Source organism: Mustelus asterias, chromosome 11 (genome assembly GCF_964213995.1).
Source record: "Mustelus asterias chromosome 11, sMusAst1.hap1.1, whole genome shotgun sequence".
Lineage (NCBI taxonomy): Eukaryota > Metazoa > Chordata > Chondrichthyes > Carcharhiniformes > Triakidae > Mustelus > Mustelus asterias.
In genome coordinates this window covers 42,791,286-42,817,098 of record NC_135811.1, presented here as the reverse complement: position 1 = coordinate 42,817,098, position 25,813 = coordinate 42,791,286, and the positions used below count along the sequence as shown (strand labels likewise).

General features: G+C 46.5%; 1 protein-coding gene across 1 annotated transcript in view; it reads right to left on the bottom strand.

The window, feature by feature from the left end:
• adgra1b (adhesion G protein-coupled receptor A1b) overlaps positions 1–25,813 on the bottom strand; it is a 359,394-nt gene that overhangs the window by 317,265 nt on the left and 16,316 nt on the right. Inside the window, exons 4-5 of the mRNA XM_078223476.1 lie at positions 14,882–15,045; positions 1,580–1,793 (exon numbers count right to left, since the gene is read on the bottom strand). Coding sequence (XP_078079602.1) covers positions 1,580–1,764 — 185 coding nt within the window. The 5' untranslated portion in view covers positions 1,765–1,793; positions 14,882–15,045. The remainder of the gene's footprint in view (positions 1–1,579; positions 1,794–14,881; positions 15,046–25,813) is intronic.

Here is a 25,813-nt window from a genome sequence, read left to right as displayed (position 1 = left end):
ATGTGCCCCCCCGCCTCAATGTGACCTCCCTGCCTATCCCACCCGTCATAGCCCCTCTGCATAGGCCCCCTTTCATTGCCCGACTCAGGACTCCCCCCACTTGGCATTGCCTCTGGCACACTGACAGTGCCAACTGGTACACTAGTGGTGCCCAACTGGCACTGCTGGGGTGTCCAGTGGCCACTGTCAGTGGTCCAGGATGGGCACTGCCTGATGGGCACTGTCCAGCCATGCCCTGAACAATGGCCTCCGAGCCCTCCCCTCGTGACCATCGTGCTCGGTCTCTGCTGTTGGATACCAGTCGTGATTCTCAACATGACCGTGCCATGCCCAAAGGCCGGTGAATTCCGTGTGCTGCGATTTGAAAGGGTTATGCATATTTAAATGCTACTTTAAATATGTGAATTGGCCTTGCCCCCTTTCTGGGTGTGATCCGGTTTGTGCCTTGAGAAAGGGGCCGGGAGAATCGCAAACTGTTTGGCGCCAGGTACGAAACCAACTTTTTTTGGCCCACACGCAATTCCCCGGGATCGGCATGAGCTGCGCCAGGCGCGGCAAGGTCGGAGAATCGCCCCCGCTTTCTGGCAAAACCTGCAGAGGGAGTATCAAAGTTGACGTTTCAGGTTGATGACCTTTCATCATTTCTATAAAAGGACACCAACCTGAAATGTTAATTCTGCTTCTTGTTGCGCAGATACTACCCGGCCCGCTGAGTATTTCCAGTGCTTTCTGTTTCTATTTCACATTTCCAGCATGAACAGTATTTTGCTCTCAGAAACCAGTGCAAAGTTGGGTCTCGGTAAGATATGGTTCCTCTTGGTGGCATGGTAGATTCAAGCCTATCTGAACTATTGCTTTTGTAACTGAAGACTGCAAATCTAAGGTCTCCATATCACTCAGCTGGGTTATAAGAGCTGACTGGTCAGCTTGTGAATAGGGATTGCGTGCGTCATTCATGGGCGAAAACATTAGTCACTAATCCATATGTCGTTTGTTACGCCATATGTAGCAAACACTTGTAACAGAGTGACTGGAACAATACACTTTGCTTGGATCATGATGGTCATCCTATGGATTGGTGCTTGTACATTTTTATCATGCGTGAATTTGAATATTTGCCTTGTATCAATAGATAAGTCTCCAAATTTGATATTAAAAAATACATGAGTTAAAAAAAAACAAGGCTCATTTGTACCATATTTAGAAGTTTCTAATAACATTTAGTGTTGCGACTAGGGGATCTTCAGAGTAGCTTCATTGCAGTGTTAATGTAAGCCAACTTGTGACACTAATTAATCAGCTTAATGATAAATGATGCTAAAATGCTTGCAGACTCTGTAGTTATTTTTCACTCCAGAAGGTGGCACTCACTACCGAAATCAATGCAATGGTGTGCAATATTCCTGTTGACTTCAGTCACTAATTTAAGCTCTAGCCCAAGTGTCGTGAAATGTCATATGTAGCAATGCCGAGAAATCTCAGATTTACCTGCTGAGCAAAATACATCCTTGGTAACACAGAATGATTAGATAGCAGTTCAATTATGCTTCAGAAGCAGTCAAGAAAAAGATGTTCATACCTGGATATTAAACAACAGTCATGAATGATCACCGGCTCCACAAATATTTCATTATCTTCATCTGTCACCATTACTTTCCCACCATGATGCCATTGGATCTGTGTTGTTTTATCCACATAGGTTGCAGTGCACAGAAAAGGCAAACGATCACCACGGAATACAACTTGGTGACGGGATGGAATCATCTGAAACAAAGGCAACTCCAGAGGACCATCTGAAAATGAACAATTGTAAATAAACACACTGACTAATTCTTCGATAAATACAAAATCAATGTTGGCATAAAAAATATTACTTTTTGTAAAAATTACAATATATTTCTTTATATTGTCATTCCTTCACATGGGAATTATTTCTTAACGGTTAATTCTAATCCAAGTTACAGTTTGTTATGTGTATATTCCTAATTCCAATCAGATTCAGTTCTTGTATGTACATGGATAATTTATCACTCTTCCTGCACTAACATCTCTCAATCATAAAAGCATCGGATTCCTGCTTAAGCAACAGTGCTTTGTATTGTCAGTTATGCTAAAAGAACTCTTGCTTATCATCAGCTACCCCTTCATTCTGCAAAAGTTATTTATTCATGGGATGGTGGATGTTTTTGGTCAGGGTCAGTATTTATTCTCCATCCCCAATTGCCCTCGAGGGTGATGTGGTGATCCACCTTTTGAAGCCGCTGTTGTCCAATTGGTGAAGGTGTTAACATTGGGCAGGGAATTCCACAATTTTGATCCAGCAATAAGGCTCCTCTGAGAACACCTTCAAAACCCATAGCATGTACCACTAGGAGGTCACAGTTGGCTGATGCAGAGAAACAGATACTGGCCTCCCAGTTGTTGAGATTAGGCATGTTCATGGAATCTCCTCCTTCTGTTAGCCATTTAATTGTTCACTGCTGTTCACAACTGGATGTGGCATGGCTGCAGAGCTTTGATCTGATCCATTGGTTGTGGGTTGCTTAGCTCTGTCTACAGGATGCTGCTTCCACTGTTAGCATGTTTGTAGTCATGTGTTGTAGTTTCACCAAGTTGGCATCTCATGTTTAGGTATGCCTGGGTGCTCTGGCACAACAATCAATCCCACCCATCCTCGCTGGCCACCCAGACTCCCCCCGCCCCCAATCTGATACAACCTCACTACTCCACTTCCTATAATGATCCCTCCAACTTGACATCACCACCTTAAACTGCCTGAGCAGATCCGGACCGACCCAACCCACCGAGACATGGCCCCCAATCTCCTCAGTCATCCCGACCAACCCAACTATCCCTCACTATCTGACGCCCCTGTGACCTGGCCTCACCATCCTACCCACCTCCCACCCTACCCAACTGCCAAGCTACCTACTTACCCACTTACCTCATTCACCCTATCCCATTACCCACCTGCACATTCACGAACATGCTGAAAAGCTGTCCAAATGTCCCAGCTTCTCAGTGCATTGCTGAGCCACCCAACACTACAAAGAAGCAGGTTTGATTTCATGTGTGCTCTGGAGAAGCTGGGATCGGAAGTTGCAGTCAGGAACGCAGTGCTCCAGGAAAGTAGGAGCAGATTGGCAATCTGATAATAGCTCCCGCTCCTTGGAAGATTCAGGCCAATTGAATACCAAAGGTCAGATTTTCTAGTCTTGCCACCTTAGTGCTCTTGCTTAACATCACCAGAAACAGTTAGGTCATTAGAGTTGGCCCCATTGTCTACTCAAGGCCAGATTATTGACTCGAACAGGCGTCAGAGTGTGGCGACTAGGGGAGTTTCACAGTCACTTCATTGCAGTGTTAATGTAAGCCTTACTTGACTAATAAATAAACTTTACTTTAACTTTAAAAAAGGATCTGGCATCAAGCGGGCCTCCCACTGGCAGTTTACAAAATGGCAAAGGTAGGAAACTTGAACATCACTGATGAGTTGAAGACCAGAATTAAAAGCGATGAGTTCATGTAAGGATAAATCAAAGTTCAGTATCAAACTTTCAAAAGACTGGCGGCACAGTGGTTAGCACTGCTGCCTCAGTGTCAGGGATCCAGGTTCGATTACAGCTTTGGGTGACTGTCTGCGTTGATTTCCTCCAGGTGCTCCAGTTTCCTCTCAGCAGGTTAGGTGGAATGGCCATACAAATCTTTGGACACTAAAGGGCAATTTAGTAAGTTATGGGGATTAGTGAGGTAAATACATGAGGTTATGGGGATAGGCCCTGGGTAGGATACACTGTCGGAGATCAGTGCAGACTCAATGGACCGAATGGCCTCCTGCTCCACTGTAGGGATTCTATGATTCTATGAAGGCGATTAAAAAGTGTCCATAAACAAACCATTGACACAAAGAACAGATGTGGAGATGCCGGCGTTGGACTGGGGTGAACACAGTAAGAAGTTTAACAACACCAGGTTAAAGTCCAACAGGTTTATTTGGTAGCAAAAGCCACACAAGCTTTCGGAGCTCTAAGCCCCTTCTTCAGGTGAGTGGGAATTCTGTTCACAAACAGAGCTTATAAAGACACAGACTCAATTTACATGAATAATGGTTGGAATGCGAATACTTACAACTAATCAATTAGTTGTAAGTATTCGCATTCCAACCATTATTCATGTAAATTGAGTCTGTGTCTTTATAAGTTCTGTTTGTGAACAGAATTCCCACTCACCTGAAGAAGGGGCTTAGAGCTCCGAAGGCTTGTGTGGCTTTTGCTACCAAATAAACCTGTTGGACTTTAACCTGGTGTTGTTAAACTTCTTACAAAGAACAGATGCAGGGCCTGTGGAAAATGATCACAAAACGCTCAATGTTCAACTAAATGTAGGTGCTATGCATGAGGGGAGTTTTAAGATTGCAGCAGCAATTGTCACTACAGGACAAGCCACCCAGGAACAAAAGTGCAACATGCCCAGCGGAGATGGCAAATGATCCAAAATCCAACTGGTAATCCAATTACCTTGGACTCTATCTGGAAGGTGATGGCACATTCCAAGAAATGTAAGAAAGCAAAACTACCCAACAATTCCATTCATAGATTGCGCATTAATACTACAAGTTGTTGCCTGGCAACCGCTCTAAAGAAGGGTCATCCAGACTCGAAACGTTAACTCTACTCTCTCTCCACAGATGCTGTCAGACATGCTGAGATTTTCCAGCATCTTTTGTTTTTATTTCTATTATGCTTCCTGTTGCTCTATTCAATTCCTTTAGACAACCTTCCAGCATCCTTTCATTCCTTACTGCGCACATCCATACGCACTATACAGACACCTTCAGCATCTCAAAATGCCTTCTCTGCTAGCAATATCTAATCAGCCTGGCTTATTCGGAGTCTGAAGATAGTGGCTCAAGTCCAATTCCAGAACTTCAACATGAGTGTGAGGCTGGCAGCACTGAAGGTGTGCCTTTGAGATTATATATTAAACCTATTTGCCCTTTTTTGGTGGCTTAAGTAGACATACAAGATCACATGGCATCATTTGGAGAGGAGCAAGGAGTTCTCTTGGTGTTCTGAGCAGCATTCCTCCCACAAACACCATCAAAAAATGTTAATCTGTCACTCATCATAGAATCCCCAGAGTGCAGAAGGAGGCCATTTGGCCCATTGAGCTTGCACCAACAATCCCACCCAGGCCCTATCCTGCCGAACCCACATATTTACCCTGCTCATCACCCTCACACTAAGGGGCAATTTAGCATGGCCCCTATTCAACCTAAACTGCACATCTTTGGACTGTGGGAGGAAACTGGAGCCCCCGCAGACACGACGAGAACATGCAAACTCCACACAGACATTGACCCAAGGCGGCAATTGAACCCGGGTCCCTCGAGCTGTGAGGCCACTGGGGAGTGATGGCAGCTGCCAGCATTGCACTCTCCTGAAGTGCAGGATGACCAAGGGACCTTGACCACTAGTGAGTGTTGATGGAATAGAGGTAATGTGGTGGGCGTTGTGAGGGAGGACAGCAGCAAGTGCAGGCAGGTGGACACTTCCTTCTTGATGCTGGCTCCCTCCATCAGGCACTGATTACCTTTAAGCAAGGGACACGCCCTGACTCCTCCTCCCACCACCCCACCCTCCCCATCCCACAGAAACCCTGACATTTTGGGCTTCACAAATGGCAATACTCTCACACAATTCGAGGTGAATACCAGCTGCAGGGGGATGAAACCCTTAAGTGGTATTAATTGTCCATTTTAGGGTGGGGGGGTATCCATGAGCCTTTTCATCCCGGGACATAAGTGGGCAGAGGCAGGAAATAGGCAGGTCCTCATGCACTACCCTTCAACCAATTAAATATTGCATCACCTGATTTGATTTGATTTATTATTGTCACATGTATTAGTTTACAGTGAAAAGTATTGTTTCTTGCATGCTATACAAAGCATACTGTTCATAGAGAAGGAAATGAGAGAGTGCAGAATGTAGTGTTACAGTCATAGCTAGGGTGTAGAGAAAGATCAATTTAAGGCAAGGTAGGTCCATTCAAAAGTCTGATGGCAGCAGGGAAGAAGCTGTTCTTCAATCGGTTGGTACGTGACCTCAGACTTTTGTATCTTTCTCCCAACGGAAGAAGGTGGAAGAGAGAATGTCCGGGGTGCGAGGGGTCCTTAATTATGCTGGCTGCTTTGCCGAGGCAGCAGGAAGTGTAGACGGAGTCACTGGGTAGGAGGCTGGTTTACATGATGGATTGGCTACATTTATGGCCTTTTGTAGTTCCTTGCCGTCTTGGGCAGAGCAGGAGCCATACCAAGCTGTGATACAAACAGAAAGAATGCTTTCCATGGTGCATCTGTAAAAGTTGGAGAGAGTCTTAGCTGACATGCCAAATTTCCTTAGTCTTCTGAGAATCTACAGGCGTTGGTGGGCTTTCTTAACTATAGTGTCGGCATGGGGGGACCAGGCCAGGTTGTTGGTGATTGGGACACTTAAAGACTTGAAGCTTTTGACCATTTCTAGTTCATCCCCGTTGATGTAGACAGCGTCATGCTCTCCACCATGCTTCTGGAAGTCGATGACAATCTCCTTCATTTTGTTGACATTGAGGGCAAGAACATTAGATTCCATGGGTTCATGAAAAAGGGTTATATAACTGCCAGTTCATTATCTCTTTCTGATGCAAGGGAACAGACCAACAACAAAAGAGGGTCCAGAAATGATAAATCTGTAGTCCTCTTTGAGGACATCACCTTGAACAGCCTTGACTCGAAGAGCTTCAAGGCACCAGAAAAGGTGAAGCCACAAACTTCATGATTGATAGCACTTGCTCTCAGATCCTTTCCACTTCACATACACACATAATAATCCTGGCTTCAAAGTGATGCTTGATGCCAGCATTTTAATACATGTTAGTTTTGTGGGTGGCACAGTGGTTAGCACTGCTGCTTCACAGTGCCAGGGACTCAGGTCCGATTCCCGGCTTGGATCACTGTCTGTGTGGAGTTTGCATATTCTTCCCTTGTCCGCATGGGTTTCCTCCAGGTGCTCCAGTTTCCTCCCACAGTCCAAAAAACGTGCTAGTCATTGACCATAGTAAATTCTCCCTCAGTGTCCCCGAACAGGCGCCAGAGTATGGTGACGAGGGGATTTTCACAGTAACTTCATTGCAGTGTTAATGTAAGCCGACTTGTGATACTAATAAATAAACTTAAACTTTTATTTACGTCCTGGAAGAGGAGGCGAACAGCATTACTGGTTGCCCTGGGTAAGACAGCCCCCTTGCTATCAGTGTGGGACCCTCTCTAAAGTTTGCAAGCACAGTTACACGCACATCCTGATGGATGCAGTTAGTGAGTTTCAGGAAGTATTTGTAAGCAGAATTAAAACTCATGGGATTCAAAGGACAGTGGTAACACAAATACAAAATTGGCAAAGGGACAGGAAGTAGAGAGCAGTGGTGAATGCTCATTTCCAATCCGGAGGGAAATATACAGTGGTACTCCCCAGGGGCTGGTATTAAGACCTCTACGCTTTTCCGTATATATATTTATAACCTGGAGCTGGATGTCCAAGTATAATTTTGAACGCAATGAAACTTGAAAATGTAGTAAAACAATAGGGCAGACAGACATCAGGAGGACATAGACAATGGAATGGGCAGACACATTGCAGGAATGGGCAGACACATTGCAGATGAAATTTAATGCAGAGAAGTGAGAAATAAAGCATTTTGGTGCAAAGAATGGGGAGAAGAGTAGAGCTAAATGCTACAATTTTAAACACTGGTACAGGAAAAGAAAGGCCCTGAGGTGTATGTACGCGAATCTTTGAAGGTAGCATGACGAAGTGAGATGCCTGTTTAAAAAAACATATGGGGGGTGATCTTATCGGCACTTCACACTGGTCAGTGGGCGTGGCGAGCCAGTAAGATCGCGCAAGAGGCGAAAAATTGACATTGCGCCTGATTTCCCACCGCTTGCTGGAAATCCAGGGTCAGTAAGATCATCCGGGCTCATTTGTCTTAACGGCCTCACTGGTAGGACAGGAGGCCATCGAGGCCCCTGGGTGGACGGGGGACGGGGGGGGGGCAGTGCCCCTTGGGGCCAGTGATCGGGGTGGGGGGGGGGGGAGAGAGGGGGGTTATATTCAGGGGGGTGGGGTGCCTGACAGATCTCTCTCTGTTCTGTGCATGCGTGATAGTGCCCTTTAGTAAGAGCAGCCGGCTTTCTGGCAAGAATAGACTCTGTCCACTCCCTGTACTGGCGGGGATCAGATCGTGCATCACTTTTTGCACTAAGTGGCATAAGATTTCATTTGTGGCCTTGCCCAAAAAAATGGATCTGAAACTCTCCCATTTTCACGCTCATTCGGCACTTCGAATTTTTTTGGTAAGCCCCCGCCCCTCTGCCATGGTATTTCTTGTTTTTATTAATGGAGGCATAAAGTAGCTATGTTAAACCTCTAGAAAACATTGCTCAGGCTACAGCTGGAGTATCTTCTTCAATTCTGGGTACCATGCTTTTGGAAGGATGTTAAGGCCTCGGAGAAGGTGTGGAAGAAATTTATGACAATAGTCTCAAGGATGAGGGAGCCCAGTTATGTGGAGAGTCTGAAGAAGTTGAGGTTGTTCTCCCTGAAGCAGGACAGTTAAGAAGAGATTTTACAGAGATCTTCATCATAAATGGTTTTGATAGAGTAAAGAGAGGCTGCTTCCAGCAGCAGAAGGGTTACCAACAAGAGGGCACAGATTTGAGGTGATTGGCAAAAGAGGAGACTCAAGTAAACTTTTTTGTTTAACAAGGTGAGTTGTTGTAATCTGAAATGTTCTGCCAGAAAAAGTGGCCAAAGCTGATTCAATAGTAACATTCAAAAGATAATGGAATAAATGCTTTGAAGGGGGAAAATCTAGAGGACTATGAGGAAAGAGAAGGAGAGTGAGACTAAACGGATAGTCTAACAAAAGGTCAGCAAAGGCACAGTGAGCCAAATGGCTTCCATTTGTCCTGTAACTGATGTGCCACCAGGGGAGTCAGAGTGCAGAGATTAGAAATAGTGGTAAATTAGATGAGCAGCAACATGCTGCCTTGGCTTCATGGTGCCTTCAACTATCTCCTGGACCACGGAGAGTCCCTTCAGCTAAAATCATGTCAGTATTCTTTCATTCGCTGATTGCATGTACAAGGAACATTTGGAGAAATCAGTGACGGAGGTTGCCTTTTTCCCTTTTTTTATTCATTCATGGGACATGGGCTTACTGGCATTTATTGCCCAATCCTTGTTCAGAGGGCAAGTTGAGAGTCAACCACATTGCTGTGGATCTGGAGTCATATGTAGGCCAGACCAGCTAAGGATGGCAGATTTCCTTCCCTAAAGGACATTAGTGAACCAGATGGGTTTTTCTGACAATGGTTTCATGGTTATCAGTAGATTCTTAATTCCAGATATTTTTTATTGAATTCAAATTTTACAATCTGCCATGGTGGGATTCGAACCCAGGTCCCCAGAACATTAGCTGAGTTTCTGGATAAATAGTCTAGTGATAATACCATTAGGTCATTGCCTCCATTGCCTGGCTGAAGAAAGCATCCATGATATGGCTGATGCATTGGTGCCCTGCTGATTGACTGTTACACATTATAGAAAGAGCCGGGTGCATAGACGCTGATGATATTAGTCACCATCCCTGCTATTCAGTTAGCTGAGGTTGTCTGCAGGTTAATTCACAGCAGGTGGCACTGCCCCATCATTGCCTCCCGATTGAATCCCGGCACAGCAAGAGAAAGTCCAAAATGAAATTGGACCTGCATATAGGGGCAAGTGGATGTGACTGGATGTGGAACGAATGCCTCTATTGCTGACAAGCCTCCTTGATGTCTCCTTGCTCAGCCACTTCATGCTTCCTCAACAACGGTGCTGAAGGATCCACACATTGTGTCCAGCTTTGCACTGGCACTTTACTGCAGCAAGCAACCTTTAACAGAATACTTCACTGACCTTCAAAGCCTATGATGTATGAGCAGGCCAAATACTCCATGCAAATCAGAGATCAAGAAGCAGAATTGCAGGAGGTTTCACTGCATAAGATTGCACATGGTAATAGGCAGCACAGTGGCACAGTGGTTAGCACTGCTGTCTCACAGTGCCAGGGACTCAGGTTCAATTCCGGCCTTGGGTCATTGTCTGTGTGGAGTTTACACATTCTCCTCGAGTCTGCGTGGGTTTCCTTCGGGTGCTCCGGTTTCCTCCCACAATTCAAAGATGTGCAGGTTAGGTTGATCAGCCATGCTAAATTCGCCTTTAGTGTCAGAGGATTAACAGGGTAAATATGTGGGGCTATGGGAATAGGGTCTGGGTGGTACTGTGGTCGGTCCAGACTCGATGAGCCAAATGGCCTCCTCCTGCACTGTAGGGATTCGATTCTATGGATTCTGAAGTCCTTGCACATTCCAAGGAGGATATTCTGTGTGAGAATGCTGTCCAACCATCAGGAAAATCCACAGGAAATAGCACAATGCAATAACACCGCAGGGAGAAAGTAAAATATTGCAACAAGTCATTTCCTGGCCCTTGCATGCCAAATTGCGCCAATTAAAAAAAAATCTATCCCTAAAAGTCTTTAGAACGCAGCTGAGGATAAACTAACATACCGACTGAAACCTGTTACCCTGCTGCAAGCTGTTAAACAAGCTGCAATCAATAGACGCTCTGTCATACAGCCATTAACTGCTTTCATTACAATAACACATTTGCAAACTGTTTTCTTTATCTGGACTCTGTTGTTTCCAGGCATGATACCTTACACTGGTACAATTGTACTCTGACATTGCAGAGCCAGACACATGGACTCCAATTACCAAAGTGCACCTCATGAATTGCATGCAATCAACTTTTCAGCGCTGCCTTTTACATTTCTTCATGTCAATTTTTCTGACACTTTCAATTATGATTGCAGCAATAATAACATTACTTGGGGGAAATAAAAGGCTTTTGCGAGCAAGGCCTCAATAAACAGATAGCGTGAGACAGAAAATATTTCTTTGAGTTTATTTATTAAGTTTGGCTTACATTAACACTACAATAACGTTACTATGAAAATCCCCTGGTCGCCGCACTCCAGCGCCTGTACGGGTACACTGAGGGAGAATTTAGCATGGCCATTGCACCCTAACCCCAGCACATGGGAGGAAACCGGGACACCCGGAGGAAGCCCACCCAGACACGGGGAGAACATGCAGACTCCGCACAGACAGTGACCCAAGTCGGGAATCGAACCCGGGTCCCTGTCTCTGTGAGGCAGCAGTGCTAACCACTGAGCTAACTATTAGGAAAGCTGCTACACTCAATATTATCCAACTGCAGCATTTATTCTTTCCTCGCATTGCGATTTATCCAGTCGGGTGACATAAAATAGTTATCGTGCAGAAAATTCTTACCCACTGCCACCCCTGCCACCCACCAACCACCCCCCCCCCCCCCCCCCCCACCCCACCCCAACCGAGTATCAAACATTTCAATATCCTGGCCAAGTAAACGATAGCCCACCAAACTCTGTAGCTATCCCAAAGCCACTTAATCACATATGTCTGACAACAAACCCCAGAGTGAGCGTCATGACTCTTAACTCACATCTGATCAAATCTACATCTGTTTTGCATCCTTTTAGTTTCTTTCACACAGAGTTACTGCTTCCAAACACAAATCACTCGCACTCTATGAAGGAAAGCTAACCTCCAGAGGATGTTAAGTTATGCACAATAAGACATTTTCTTCAGGGATATACCTGCAGGATTTCACCTCGCAGTTGGAGGCCTGAGTGTGAGGGTCGGGGTAAATGGCGAACAGTTGAATCCCGCGTGCCGCGAGAGACAACCGATTTTTAACTCCTGCCCTCGCCTCAGTGGAGGCCTCCCAGAGGAATTGCAAGATGGCCGGTGGGCAGCAGGGACAGTACTGGGCCGTCAGATAGGGGGTTGGCTGGAAAAGTGGGGGAGGGATTAGGGGTCAGGAGGGTATTTCTGTTGGAAAAGGGGGCTTCCTTGGAGGGCCCAGAGGAGGATTTATGCTTCTCTTGGCCCAGAAACAAAGAAAAATGAAAATAACAGGCAGTCGTGGGCCTCTTCTGGTTTTGTAACCATGTTGTCTAAAGACCTGGGATTCAAACTGCAGTTAGGCCCTGATTATATAATTGAGACCAAATCTGCATATCTGGAGGAGAATCTTGCTGTCTGCCGGTGAGCGTTTTTCCTGTCTGCTAAAAACAGGCTAAAATGATATCCTGCAGTGAGAGATTGCGATTGGAAGGACCAAGTCACTGCCCAAACCCAGGTAAAAATCGACTCTGACAACTTTCAGATTTGTATTTGCAAATCCCCAATAACAGATTCAGCTTCCAACACCTTTCAGCACAATAGCCCAGAATGTGGTGTTGACAATATCGGCAGGCAAGTAGTTAAGATGGTCATGAGGACCTGCTTTTTTTAATGTATTACTTTCTCTATTTTATGATAAAAGAATGCTCTATGATAATGTTAAGCATCTGTTTGCTACCATCAGGAGAATGTTCTCAGTATATCAGCTCTGCATAAATGTCAATTTTACTGGCGTGAATGAGGCAGAAACACCCAAGGATGTAATAACACAGTGAGGCAGATAAATTAGGGGTGTAAAATTAGCTATTGTTCATTAATAATTGAATAAATGAGTGTTTAAAAATATGCACTTCAGCATCCAGTCGCCACATCATTAACTTTGCAACACTTGATGAATGAAAAATGACATTTGTCCTCTCAGTTTTTGTTTTATTCATTCCTGGGACATGGGCGTCGCTGGCTGGTCAGCATTTATTGCCCATCCCTAGTTGCCCTTGGAGGGCAGTTGAGAGTCAACCACATTGCTGTGGCTCTGGAGTCACATATAGGCCAGACCAGGTAAGGACAGAAGGTTGCCTTCCTTAAAGGACATTAGTGAACCAGATGGGCTTTTACTACAATCGATAATGGTTTCATGGTCATCGGTATATTCTTAATTCCAGATTTTTTAATATATTGAATTCAAATTCCACCGTACGCTGGTGTGAGATTCGATCCTGGGTCCCCAGAACGTCAGCTGAGTTTCTGGATTAATAGTCTAGCGAGAATACCATTAGGCCACTGCCTCCCCATGATTACCCCAGCAACTTTATATAAAGGCCCAGACATTTCTAGCTCAATGTCAGATGGCCCATCAGGCCATTGCCTCCCCATATGTTAAAGTCTGTGAGAAACAAAAGTCAACATTTGTGGGTAAAAATGCAGCAGCTCCACACAATGAAGGCAGACTTTCTGACCAGTGTTAAACATTCAAAACCTAGTGCCATTTTGGCATCCAGTATACACAGAAAGGTCTCCTATGAAAGGTGAAGCCTATGAATGTTCCAGAGGTCTCAGTATTTTCTCCTGGTGAAACTGAGCACTCAATGGTGTGAAAGCACCTTGCAGTTTCCCAAGCACATCAATAAAAGTGTGTCTGTGTTTCGGGTTTTCAGAAGGATGAGCTGTCATTCAGGACGGTCGCTGACAGAACAGCTGGAAAACGAGTTGGTGCAGCCTAAGAAAGGAGCAATGGATTTTTTTTTAAACTTTAATTAATTCCTTCTCAGTCAGGAAGAGAGATGATTCAAGGCTGTGAACACTGCACGGAGTCAGGCTTCAACAACCTTCAAGGTCAAGAGGCCAGTGTGATGAATCGTCAACCCCAAAAAAAACACCTCACGTGATCTCAATTCCTTTCACTTCCATTTTAATCAAGAAAAAAGCCTCGCAATCACCCAGCCCTGTACACAAAATGTTAGGGGTTGGAGGAGATTTTCCACTCCCGTTTTCGAGGGGCAGGAGTGGCGGCGGGAGCGGGTAATTCCACTGGAGTCCCAAAACGCACTTTACGCTGGTGGGATTTCCCAATTCAATTGACCCCCTCCCCCACCAATGACGAAATGGGAATCCCAAAGCTGAATGTTGGGATCCCCATTTGAATTAATTTACATATAATTATGAGACCTTTTAGCCTGATCCCAACTCCCCAACACATGTTGGGTTGTCCATTCACATCAGTGTACCCTCATGCCAGAGGCCTACAGATGAGTACATCTCTCTGGGGAGTGGGCCATGCACAGCCCGTACCCTGGCACTGTCTCCAGGTCCTGCCCCGGCTCCACTTCTGGCACTGCCACTGGAAAATGCCCTCTGGCACAGCCCAGCACAGCTCCTTGGCTCTGCTCCCTAGCTCTGCCTCCTGGCACAGCCCTGCCCCTCCCTCGACGCTGAACCCACTACTGCCCCCTGGCACTGCCCCATAGCACTGACCAGCATAGCCTCCTGATTCTGTCCCCTGGCACTGCCACAGGGTACTGCCCTCCACCCCCCCCCCCCCCCAGCACTGCCCAGCATGGTTCCTTGGTTCTGCCCCCAGCACAGCCCCCTGGCATTGCCCCCTGGCCCTGCCCCATGGCACTGACTAGCACAGCTCCCCAGCTCTGTCCCCTGGCAATGCCCCTCAGTACAGTCCCCTTGCACGACCCCCTGTCACAGCCCCCAGTGCTGCTCCATGACTCTGCCAAAAAATAAGAAACACAGCTTTATTCAATTCTACTCAAAGACCAGTGCAAACAAGAGACATTTCAGCTGAACTTTAACCCATATCAACACCCACAAAAGCAAAATTCTGCAGATGCTGGAAATCTGAAATAAAAACAAAGTGTAGATAAACTCAGCTGTATCTGTGGAGAGAGAAACAAAGTTAATGTTTCAAGTCCGTGTGAATCTGAGTTTGAGTGAATTTTAAACCAGCAGATACTTTTCAAGCTAAACTCAAAATAACAATTTGAAAATTGCAGTTTCACTCACCACATGACAACTGATTCTCTTTCAAAGTTTTGAATGGCCGGCCCTGCAAAGCACTTGGGTAGACACACAAGGTTTCATCTGCTATTCGCACTGAGGAGTTCTTGGCCCACTGCAAGAGCCATCTAAGGTTGCAGTCACATATTAGAGATTCAGTGCTGAAGTGCCTGCAAAAAGCATAAATAAACTTGAAAATGAGGATGTATTTTTTCAGAACAGATGCGAGGTAAAAATAGTTAAAATAAAATACACACACCACAGAAATACGTACACACCGCAAACATTACAGAAACACACCCACACAAACACCACAGAAATATACCCACACAAATACACACCACAGCAATATATACACACATCATAGAAAGACACATCCACACAAGCACACAGACACCACAGAAATATCCACACACAAACATGCACACACACATACACACCACAGCAATATATATATACACAAAAAATCACAGAAACACAGACCACAGAAATATACGCACACAAACACACACCACAGCAATATATATATACACACACATCATAGAAACACACACCCACAGAAGCACACTGACACCACAGAAATATACACACACAAACACACCACAGCAATATATACACACACACAAACATCATAAAAACACACACCCACACAAGCAGACACCACAGAAATATCCACACACAAACATGCACACCACAGCAATATATATATATATACACCAACAAAAACATCACAGAAACACACACACCAGCAACATACACACGCACACAAATACACACACACCACAGCAATATTATACGCAAAAACACACACCACAGAAATATACACACGCATTCTCAAACACACACAAGTACACACACATACATATATATATATATATATATATATACATACACACAAACATCACAGAAACACACATACACATAAAAGCACACACGCGACAGAAATATACACATGCAAACACACACAGGCACAACCACACACCACAGAAATATCACAGAAGCACGCACGCGCACACGCACACACACAATGTCTCTGTTAGAGCAATGTTTTGATTATACTATTTTTGTTCTTGAATGTCAGCTACTTCTTTGGCAAGTTAATATAATCTACATATTTGAAAATATTGGAAAAGGTTTTGTGAAATAGTAATTGATATTTTGCTCATGTCGGTAATTAGATTATTTGTAACTGGCATTTCATGCTGTATGTGTTATTCGAATCAATGAAACATCAAATCATTATTGCACAGATCACACGTCCAGCAGTCTGAATACAGGTATTTTGCTGAAAAAAGGCATAGCCCGGAGGAATTAATCATATGGAATTGATGTGAGCAGTCAGTCCACGATTAGTTTGATCTTGTTTCCAAAGCATAAAGTGACCTGGAGAAAAGCAGAGCTGGGTATGGTAGGAATACACTACAATAACTTCAAAAATAAAACTGCCATAACCTGCGGAGAGTTTAAAGTTCATTTCACGTTAGAATAAAATAACTTCAAACAATGCACTAATCCATTAACCATAATAAGATCAGTGCCTGTCCAGGCAATTTGACTAATGAAAGTGAACTTGATAGAAAAGTTAGACCAATAAATACAAAAAGATACCTTGAAATGGACTTTTGAGGAAAGCCCAAAGCACTTCAAAGGCAACAATTTATTTTTCTGCAGCCTTGATGAGTGCAGCTTGTGGACAGCAAAGTTCCACAAACAATGAAAGAGATAAATGACTCCAGCCCACTCCTTTTTCTTCATTTGGAGCGAGACGCAGAACAATTCACTGTAACCTCTCCAGTCTGGAAATCTATTGTTCAAAAACACCAGTTGTCCAGAAACATTTGGAGTAGACCCAAGCAGTTCATGGTATCATTTTAGTCCAGTACTTTGAAAGCAGAAGAATGGAAGGTACAGTATTTGGATAAGTGAAACATTTTTTATTAATACTTTACAATGTTTTAGCACTATTTTATACTTCAGGTCAATAGTTACGTCTACCGATTCTGGCTTTCCGGTCCACACAGGTGTTGTTACGCATTCCAATGCCATTCTATAATCCAGAAAATTCCAACACCCAGAAATGACTTGCTCTCAAACATTCCAATGGAGAGGTTACAGTGGGCGGAGTTTTACCAAAATCTGGCAGTATGTCAGGTTCAAACTGAAAAGTGGCCTGTACCTCTCCAAATGCACAGCCGTGTTTAGGGACTAGAGGCATAATTCTTCCCAAAACTTTTTAAAATGTTGATCCTGGTGGGAAAAGTGGTGCGATCCCCATTGGGTGAGTCTGCGCGATCCAGATCGCAATCCATGCACACTTAAGACTTATTTTTGGCGCTTGGGGTGATTCCCGCTGGGAAAGAGATGTGTCGATCTAAAGACGCCTGCAAGGCTGTCGCCTCAAACATTGGAATGCCATTTTTAAAGAGCACCCCAATCTCCAGACAACCCTGCAGACCCTTCCCTCTATGACTCACTTGCATCAGCATCCCCAAATCCCCAAATGGGCAAAAGCCTGCTATGAGTCACCAAAGCCCTCCCCCCACACCACTCTCTTCAGGCCCCTCCCTCATGCCCCCCTCCCCCTTTCAGGCCACCCCCTCATGTTCCCCGGTCAGATTCTGCCACTTGGTAGTGCCAACCTGGCACTGCTAAGTTGGTACTGCCCAGTTATGTCCCTGACCACCTGGGGACTCCAACAGCCTCCAAGGCCCCCAGCTTGGTCATCATGTCCGGTCTCAGTTTGTGGAGAGCATAGTGATGCCCGCCAGCTTCAGGTCGCACTGGTGGGTGGATGTATTCCAGGAGCCGAGTGAATCTGGTTTAAAACAGGAAATGCATATTTCAATGACAATTCCATTGCCAGCCAGGGGTGGGGGGAAATGTCAAAATTTGTTCTCCCGCGCAAATCGTGTTAAGGCCACTCTCATGAGAGTCTCTGGCATAACATGATTCATGCCTGGAGCTGAAGAATCACCCCTCAGGTTTTCTGGCACCCAATACACAGAGGATCTGGGGAGTGGTTTACGCCGTTACTCTGACAGAATCATCAAGACTGCCTCCACAGAAATCGGAGCACCATCTTTCAAGGGCGCCCTGATCTGCACTGAAAATAAATCCCCCACCCAACAAACATGGAAGGCCCAAGCAGCAGGATGACCCCTCCAACCACAGAAATGTTGGGGCTCCCCAACCCCCGCAACCTTGGAAATATAGAGGTTCCCACACCCATAACCATGGACATATCAGGGGCTCTCTCTCCGCTCTCCCCTCCCCACAACCACACAGGTATTGGGGACTCTTCCCCCACCACTTCCCCGGAAGTATCCCGCTTCCACGTATTAGTCCTCCCCCATCCCCTGCCGTCAGACAAAGGCGAACCCCCCACAAGGCTCCCCACTGGATCCATCCTGACATTGCCAGGGTGACACTGCCAGAGGCTGTGCCAAACAATGCCAGGCGGAAGCACCCAAAAATATCCCTCTCCCTCAGGGGCTATAATTCTCTTGGTACCCCCAGCAGGTTACCCCTAATTGATTCTCAGTCTTATATACTTGTTGCAAACCTCACTAACTTGGATATTCAGTGAGGGGGGAGTTGGTGGGGAGGGTTCATGTAACTGGGAAACCTTTAATTAACCGGAAATTTCTTAAAATGTATGGAAATGAGGTTCCTCGTTACGGGACTGATGAGGGGAAAAAATCAGGAAAGGAGATCTCGCCAGCGAGAATTCCATTTCCCGACTCTCCCGGGATTTTGGGCCCATGTTGCTGTTTACGCTGACGGCGAACCCGAGCTCAAATTCACCCCTCGCCCCCCGCCGTATATGTTTTACCCAAGATGAAGGACAATGTTGCCCAATTACAATAAAAAACACATTTGCTATGATAAATGCCGATCATATCAAATTAAGCACAGATTGCTGTTGTTCTTTACGGTGTCACTCAGGCCCAGCAAGAGTCCAGGTCATTATATCAGTTTGAGAATATTTAGTTAAATTCAATAAAATCACACTTCTTGGAACTGCAGTACAGAAATCATGTCTGTTCTCCAGAACATGGGTTGGAGAATGTGTGATTTCAGAATATATATTAAGACTTGTGCATAATTTCAGGTCAAGGGCTCTCAAAGGTACACTCATATGATATCACACAGAGGTATTTCTTCATTACACCCCTGAAAATTCTCACTCTTTTTTATATGTGCCCCAATTTCCTCAGCTCCATAATCAGTATGTATAGCTTCTTTCTATACACGCTAAATGTTTCCCTTAATATCTTGAAAGCTTTGATCAAATCACGTTTAACCTTCTAAATTTCAAGGAATACAATTCCGGTTTATGCAATATTCTTGTCATGATTTAAAATTCAGAGTAGAGGTATCATTCTGATCAATTTTCAGTAGGCCCCCCCCCTCCACCCCCAGTACACTCCATCCTCTTGACACTGCCCGGTGGGACCTCTGTCCCCACAAGCAGGATGATCACGCCTGGCCCCGTTGGTGGGGACCAGTTGTAAATCCCGCTGGTGGGGAGACACTAGCGAGCCCAGAAAAATACCAGAAAAATACCGTCCCGGGCCTGCTAATCAGATTGAAGTAGCAATTCCAATATGCTAATCAGCTCCGTGCCGATCTGATCAAAGCTTTGTATTGCAAAAGCATAACTGCTACCACCTCATGTTCCAGCCCTTCAGATACAAAGGCCAGCATTCAATTAGTCTTTTGGTTATTTTTTGTATCTGTTCATGACATTTTAATGATCTATGTATAGAGACCCCCAAATATCTGTGGATCTCCCCTTTTCCCATTTGGAAAGTAACTCAAAAGGATCCTTTTGAGGTTCCAAGTGGCATTTATCTACATTGAAATGCATTTATCAGGATTTTGCCCATCAACATTCTATCCACATCTCTTTGTTGTTTTATGCTCCTGACTACACTCTTTCCAATGCCTCCGGTCTTTGTTTCATGAAGGCTTACCCTAGGCTGTACACACATTTTGAAGCATTCCAGAGTTCATAGACAGGTGCCTGCTGCCCATGTTTAATTCAGATGACCTCCCATTGGTCCCGCACCCCAAAGGCAGTCGGTGGCAAAGGTTACCAACTGACAATGAACCCAGCATAATTTCATCTCTTAAGGAATTTATAGACCAGGATTTCTAAACATTGAACTGCAATAGTAAGGAAAACATTCTGGCTAGCACCCGAAACGCTCCCTCACTTCATGTTCAGATATTCATCATGAAGCAAGCATTGCAAGTGTAATAACGCATCTAGCTCTAATCAGTTTCGAAGGACTGATAATGGCTAGAGAGTTGAGGTGTTTTTAATACACACTTGTATAGTTCAGCTTGCAGAGGGCATTGTTAATATGGCAGTTCCATACTATTATTGCTACAGCCACTGATGTTGGTCACACAAAAAACAATTTTATAATTTTTTTCTGTTGGCAATAAAGGAATGTAATCTAATAATGCAAATTCAAGGTCAGTAGATCATGAGCACTCTCCTACAACCAAACTAAACATGTGCCTCTGCCAAATTTTTGTCACAGTGAGTTAACTGTTTCACTTACTGTTTAAGTGAAGGACACGGGACGTCATTAATAGATTTCCTTGTGGATTTCATGGAATACGACCTTCCTTATTGAATGAGCGACATGAGTCTAAAACCTGCACTCCAAACACTGGTTTGAGTTATTGTAAGTCACAGAGAAGGCCCTTTTCTTTATTTCAAAAAAGTACCATTATACCGGAGGACTGGCCTTGGTCAGGTTTTTACACTTACCATTTCATGTCAACAATGTGCTCTCAAAAATTATTTAACATTTTTAGAAAAAAAAGTTGCCATGTTTCGATTATATCCCACATTCCAAGATCACAGGTTGGGGCACAACAATTCTATTGCTAGTTACCCTTTGGTAACTGTTCATGTGTTTAGCCCACTGATATTAACTGTGATGATATGTGCCTGCATACATTATAATGTAAAGGTGCTCAGCAGAGCAAGGGTTAAGGTGGGCCTGGAAAGTGGCACTACCTACAGTGTAATGTATGTAGCCACATGGTCAGAAAACAGTTCAGAGGAACACTCTGTAAGCAGCTAGCCTGCATGGTGGGTGCAACACCATGCTTGGAACTGTAAATAGTTAAAGCCTACCAATAAAGGTGTTTATTTTTAAACACACAAGCCTCAAGGTCTCATCAATGAGCCACACTACAAGAGCATAAAGAACCCATATTATGACATTAACAATCCATTTAATCATGGAAAGATGGGCAGCACAGTGGTTAGCACTGCTGCCTCACAGCACCAGGGACCCAGGATCAATTCCCAGCTTGACTCACTGCCTGTGCGGAGTCTGCACGTTCTCCCCATGTCTGAGTGGGTTTCCTCCGGGTGCTCCAGTTTCCTCCCACAGTCCGAATGACATGCCGGTTAGGTGCATTGGGCATGCTAAATTCTCCCTCAGTGTACCCGAACAGGGCGAGTGTGGCGACTAGGGGAATTTCACATAACTTCATTACAGTGTTAATGTAAACCTACTTGTGACATTAATAAATAAACCTCTGTCAGCCAAGTCCAATTCATGTTGAAGCCAGCTTTAAGGTGATATTGATGATGTGGAGATGCCGGTGCTGGACTAGGGTAGGCCAATAAGAAGTCTCACAACACCAGGTTAAAGTCTACCAGGTTTATTTAGTATCACAAGCTTTCAGAGCGCTGCCCCTTCATCAGGTGGTCAGAAACATGGCCAAGATCCGTGATGGTCAGAAAGCCTCAGCTATTCCTTGTTTTAACTAACTAAACCATTGGAAAAGCCAAAGTTGATATCTTTAATTGAAACAGCACAAATTTGGAGTTCTGACAAAACATCATGAACTTGAAATGTTGGGGGCAATTCTCCCATCGTGACCCGCAAATTTTCTGGCGGGTCTGGTCGGAAAATGTGTGTCGGCTGTTTCGCGGGTTCTCCGCCCCCCGTCCCCCCCCCCCCGAGTGTTTACGATCTGCGCACATCTCCCAACCAAAAAACAATGGCGCCGCCGGGACCGCGCAGATAATCGGCAGGCTGCTGATTTGCATTACTTTCCGTTCCTTAGCGTGCCATTATCGGGGTCGACACGGCAATCACTGCCCACATTTGCGTCCCCCACCTCTTTGGCATGATGTCACTTTGGCGCGAATCAGAGTAGGTATATAAAAGTCTCAACCTTGAGACGTGGCAGCCTTGAACTGGCATGAGGAGGTACGTGCAGCGCGGAGTACGGAGGATGTTCAGGTGCTGGCCCAGGGACCAGTGATTTCTGGGGTGGGGGGCTTCTATTTTCTCAGGGCTCTCCGGGTGAGGTTCCGTGAAGGAGTTCTGCTCAGCATCCCCCTCCAGGGCAGCGCTGTAGTTCAGTGTGAGAGGCAGCCTCAAGGAGTCCTGCTCAGCCTTCCCCTCCAGGGCACTGTGCAGGGGCATTGTCTTGCCGCGGGGTGTGGTCAGGGACTTGACCGAGTGCTGGTGTTCCAGGGTGGGGAGGAGTGCACCATGTGCTGACTGAGGCCTAACCAGATGAAGCAGCTGCTGCTCCAAGCCGAGGTGCAGAGGTTCAGACATGGACTGCATGGAATCTGCTGTCACTGAGCACCCATCTGGTGCTGATTTGCAGTCTGTCCCTGCCCTGTGACACGGACCAGCAACACACGCCTGTAATGGATGCTGCAGTTGCACACATAGCAATGGCTCAAGGGTGCGCATTGCCCACGGCTGCACACCGACCTGCATAATCTGTGCCAGCATTTGTCATGATGGGAATCTCACACAACCCTAATCGGGCCACGCATGGCACCATGGATTGTGTGGCGTTGCCAGCACCCACAAGTGGGGGTACTGGCCCAAGTGAGGGATTGGGCTGGTGCTGGGTCTATGCAGCCAATGATAATAATCCGTCATTCTATACTCTTTCCAAACCCCACTGTGCAGATGGATCTCGGTTTGCTTGATCTGGAGCTGGCCATGTTGGTGGCAACAGGGGCGGAGGAGGAGGAGGTAGCTCAGGAAGTGGCGAGCATGGAGAGACCACCACAGGTGCAGCCACTACCAGACCATCAGAAAGGAGGACAGAGGGCTGCCACTGAGGGCCAGGTGGTGGGTGAGCAGGCTCCCTCGATGGTGCACAGAAGGCGGAGGTTGCCGAGGCCCAGGAGGTGCAGGCCCCGGAATTCATTCGAGGCCATCTCGGAGGAGATGTGCCGTCGCCGGCTGCGGCTCTCCAAGACCACAGTGCGACACCTTTGTGAGGTGCTCTCACACCTGGCATCTCAGCCATGAAGGTGATGGCTGCCCTGGATTTTTATGCCACCGGCTCATTTCAGACACCCAGTGGTGACCTAGTTGGGATCTCCCAGGCCTCCATGCACAGATGTGGGCAGCAGGTCACAGATGCCCTGTATGCCCGGGCAGGGCAGTACATTAATTTTGATGCGGGCCGTGCACAGCAAGAGGCCCGTGCTCTCGGCTTCGCTGCCATTGCTGGGATTCCCAATATCCAGGAAGGAGTGGACGGGACACACATCGCCTTACAGGCCCCACATGCAGGACTGCAGCAATTTGTGAACAGGAAGGGGTTCCACTCCCTGAACGTCCAAATTGTCTGTGACAATCAAATGAAGATCATGCAGGTCGATGCACGCCATCCAGGGAGTGTTCATGACAGCTTTGTGATCCGGCAGTCGGTCATCCCTGGCCTCCTTGAAGACCAGCCCAGGCTCCCGGGATGGCTACTGGGTGACAAGGGTTACCCGCTAAGGTCATGGCTGATGACGCCTGTGCGGAGGCCCCAGACCGAGACGGAGACCCACGACAGGCAGCCACCCGGTCCGTCGTTCAGCGATGCATCGGCCTGCTTAAGATGCGGTTCTGCTGCTTGGACCGCTCTGGGACGGCCCTCCAGTACAACCCTGTGCGTGCTTCACGCATCATCATCGTTTGCTGCGCTCTGCACAACATCACCCAGCAGCGGGGAGACCAGCTGGAGCAGGAGGAGGAGTGGCGAGGGGACGAGGTGGACGTCCCACCATATGAAGAGACAGAAGCAAGAGGGCAGGCGGCGATGGCAGGTGTCCGGCAGGGAAGGGCAGCGAGGGATGCCTTGATTGTAGCCCGCTTCACCCAGCTGGTGCTGAGCAGTGAGGGGGCTGCAACCACCACACACCCAGGAGTAAGTGCAGCCGCTATTCCCCCTCCAAACCAACCTGGGCCCTCAAACCACCACATCACCCTTCCCCAGCCTCTGTCATCCCACCACCCTATCCCCCAGAAACATCCGACCCTATTAATGTGCCTGGCTGGCAATGGTTGCGAGTCTTGGTTGAAGGCTGGGAGATTATGACGACTTGCTGTTGTGCACTGGGATCCTGCCCCTGGTGGAATTCAAGTCTGACTCCTACCTGTATTCTGAATGCATGCTGCCACCTGGGGGTCCTTGTGCACGAATCGCAAAAACTCAGTCTGCAGGTGCAGCAGGTGATCAAGAAGGCGAATGGAATGTTGGCCTTTATCACAAGGGGGATAGAATATAAAAGCAGAGATGTCTTGCTTCATCTGTACAGGGCACTGGTGAGGCCGCAACTGGAATACTGTGTGCAGTTTTGGTCCCCTTATTTGCGAAAGGATATATTGGCCTTGGAGGGAGTGCAGAGAAGGTTCACCAGGTTGATACCGGAGATGAGGGGTGTAGCTTGTGAGGAGAGATTGAACAGATTGGGTCTGTACTCGTTGGAGTTTAGAAAGCTGAGGGGTGATCTTATAGAGACATATAAGATAATGAAGAGGCTGGATAGGGTAGAGGTAGAGAGATTCTTTCCACTTAGAAGGGAAACCAGAACTAGGGGGCACAGCCTCAAAATAAGTGGGGGCCGGTTCAGAACAGAGTTGAGGGGGAACTTCTTCTCTCAGAGGGTAGTGAATCTCTGGAATTCTCTGCCCATTGAAGTGGTGGAGGCTACCTCGTTGAATATGTTTAAATCACGGATAGATAGATTTCTGATCGATAAGGGAATTAAGGGATATGGGGAGCAGGCGGGTAAGTGGAACTGATTCGCTTCAGATCAGCCATGATCTTGATGAATGGCGGGGCAGGCTCGAGGGGCTAGATGGCCTACTCCTGCTCCTATTTCTTATGTTCTTATGTTCACCCTGGCCCACGTAGCTGTAAGGGTTGGGAACACATGTTATTTGGCCAATGGGGAGGGGGGCACTTGTACCAAGGGTCTGGTGGATGTTGAGGAGGGCAGGGCAGGCACTCTGAAACATGTGGATGAGTCTCCAAGGCTCAACAGGCAACACCTTTATGTTTGGGAATCGGGACGGGGACGGGGAGGGTGGGGTGGTGGGGGGCGGTGGAGAAAGAGAATCAGCTATGAGGTGCAATTAATAGTTTGTGTTCTTAACATTATTGATTAATAAACCCTGACTATTGTGACCTTCACTTATGCCCTCTTAGTGAACTACAACTTTCTTACTTTGTGCGGCCTTCTGCTTCTTCTAGGTGCTACTACAGAATGCACATCGGAGGTGGAGGTGTCCAGCTATGATGCACGCCACATTGCCTGTGATGCTCTTGGCAGATGTCCCCTGGTGGCCGGGACCCAGAGGGCCCCGGCTGACTTGCAGATGGCACTGTTTCAGTGCCACCTTGTTCATCTCGCTGGCCCCGAGATGCTCCACTGTGAGGAAGGGGGGGGGGGAAATCGGAGGTCTCGGGATGTCCGGGATCTCCTTGGTAGAAGACACCGGCATGGGCTCACGCCCTTCCTCCTCCCTTGGGATGTCCAGAGGCCCCGGGGACACTCCATTGGACACCAGGGTAACTGGATTGAGCTCCAGAAGCTCCAGTGTCACCTGGCTCTGCCCGTCATGGGAGGTCTTTTCCGCGATCTCCCTGCGATGT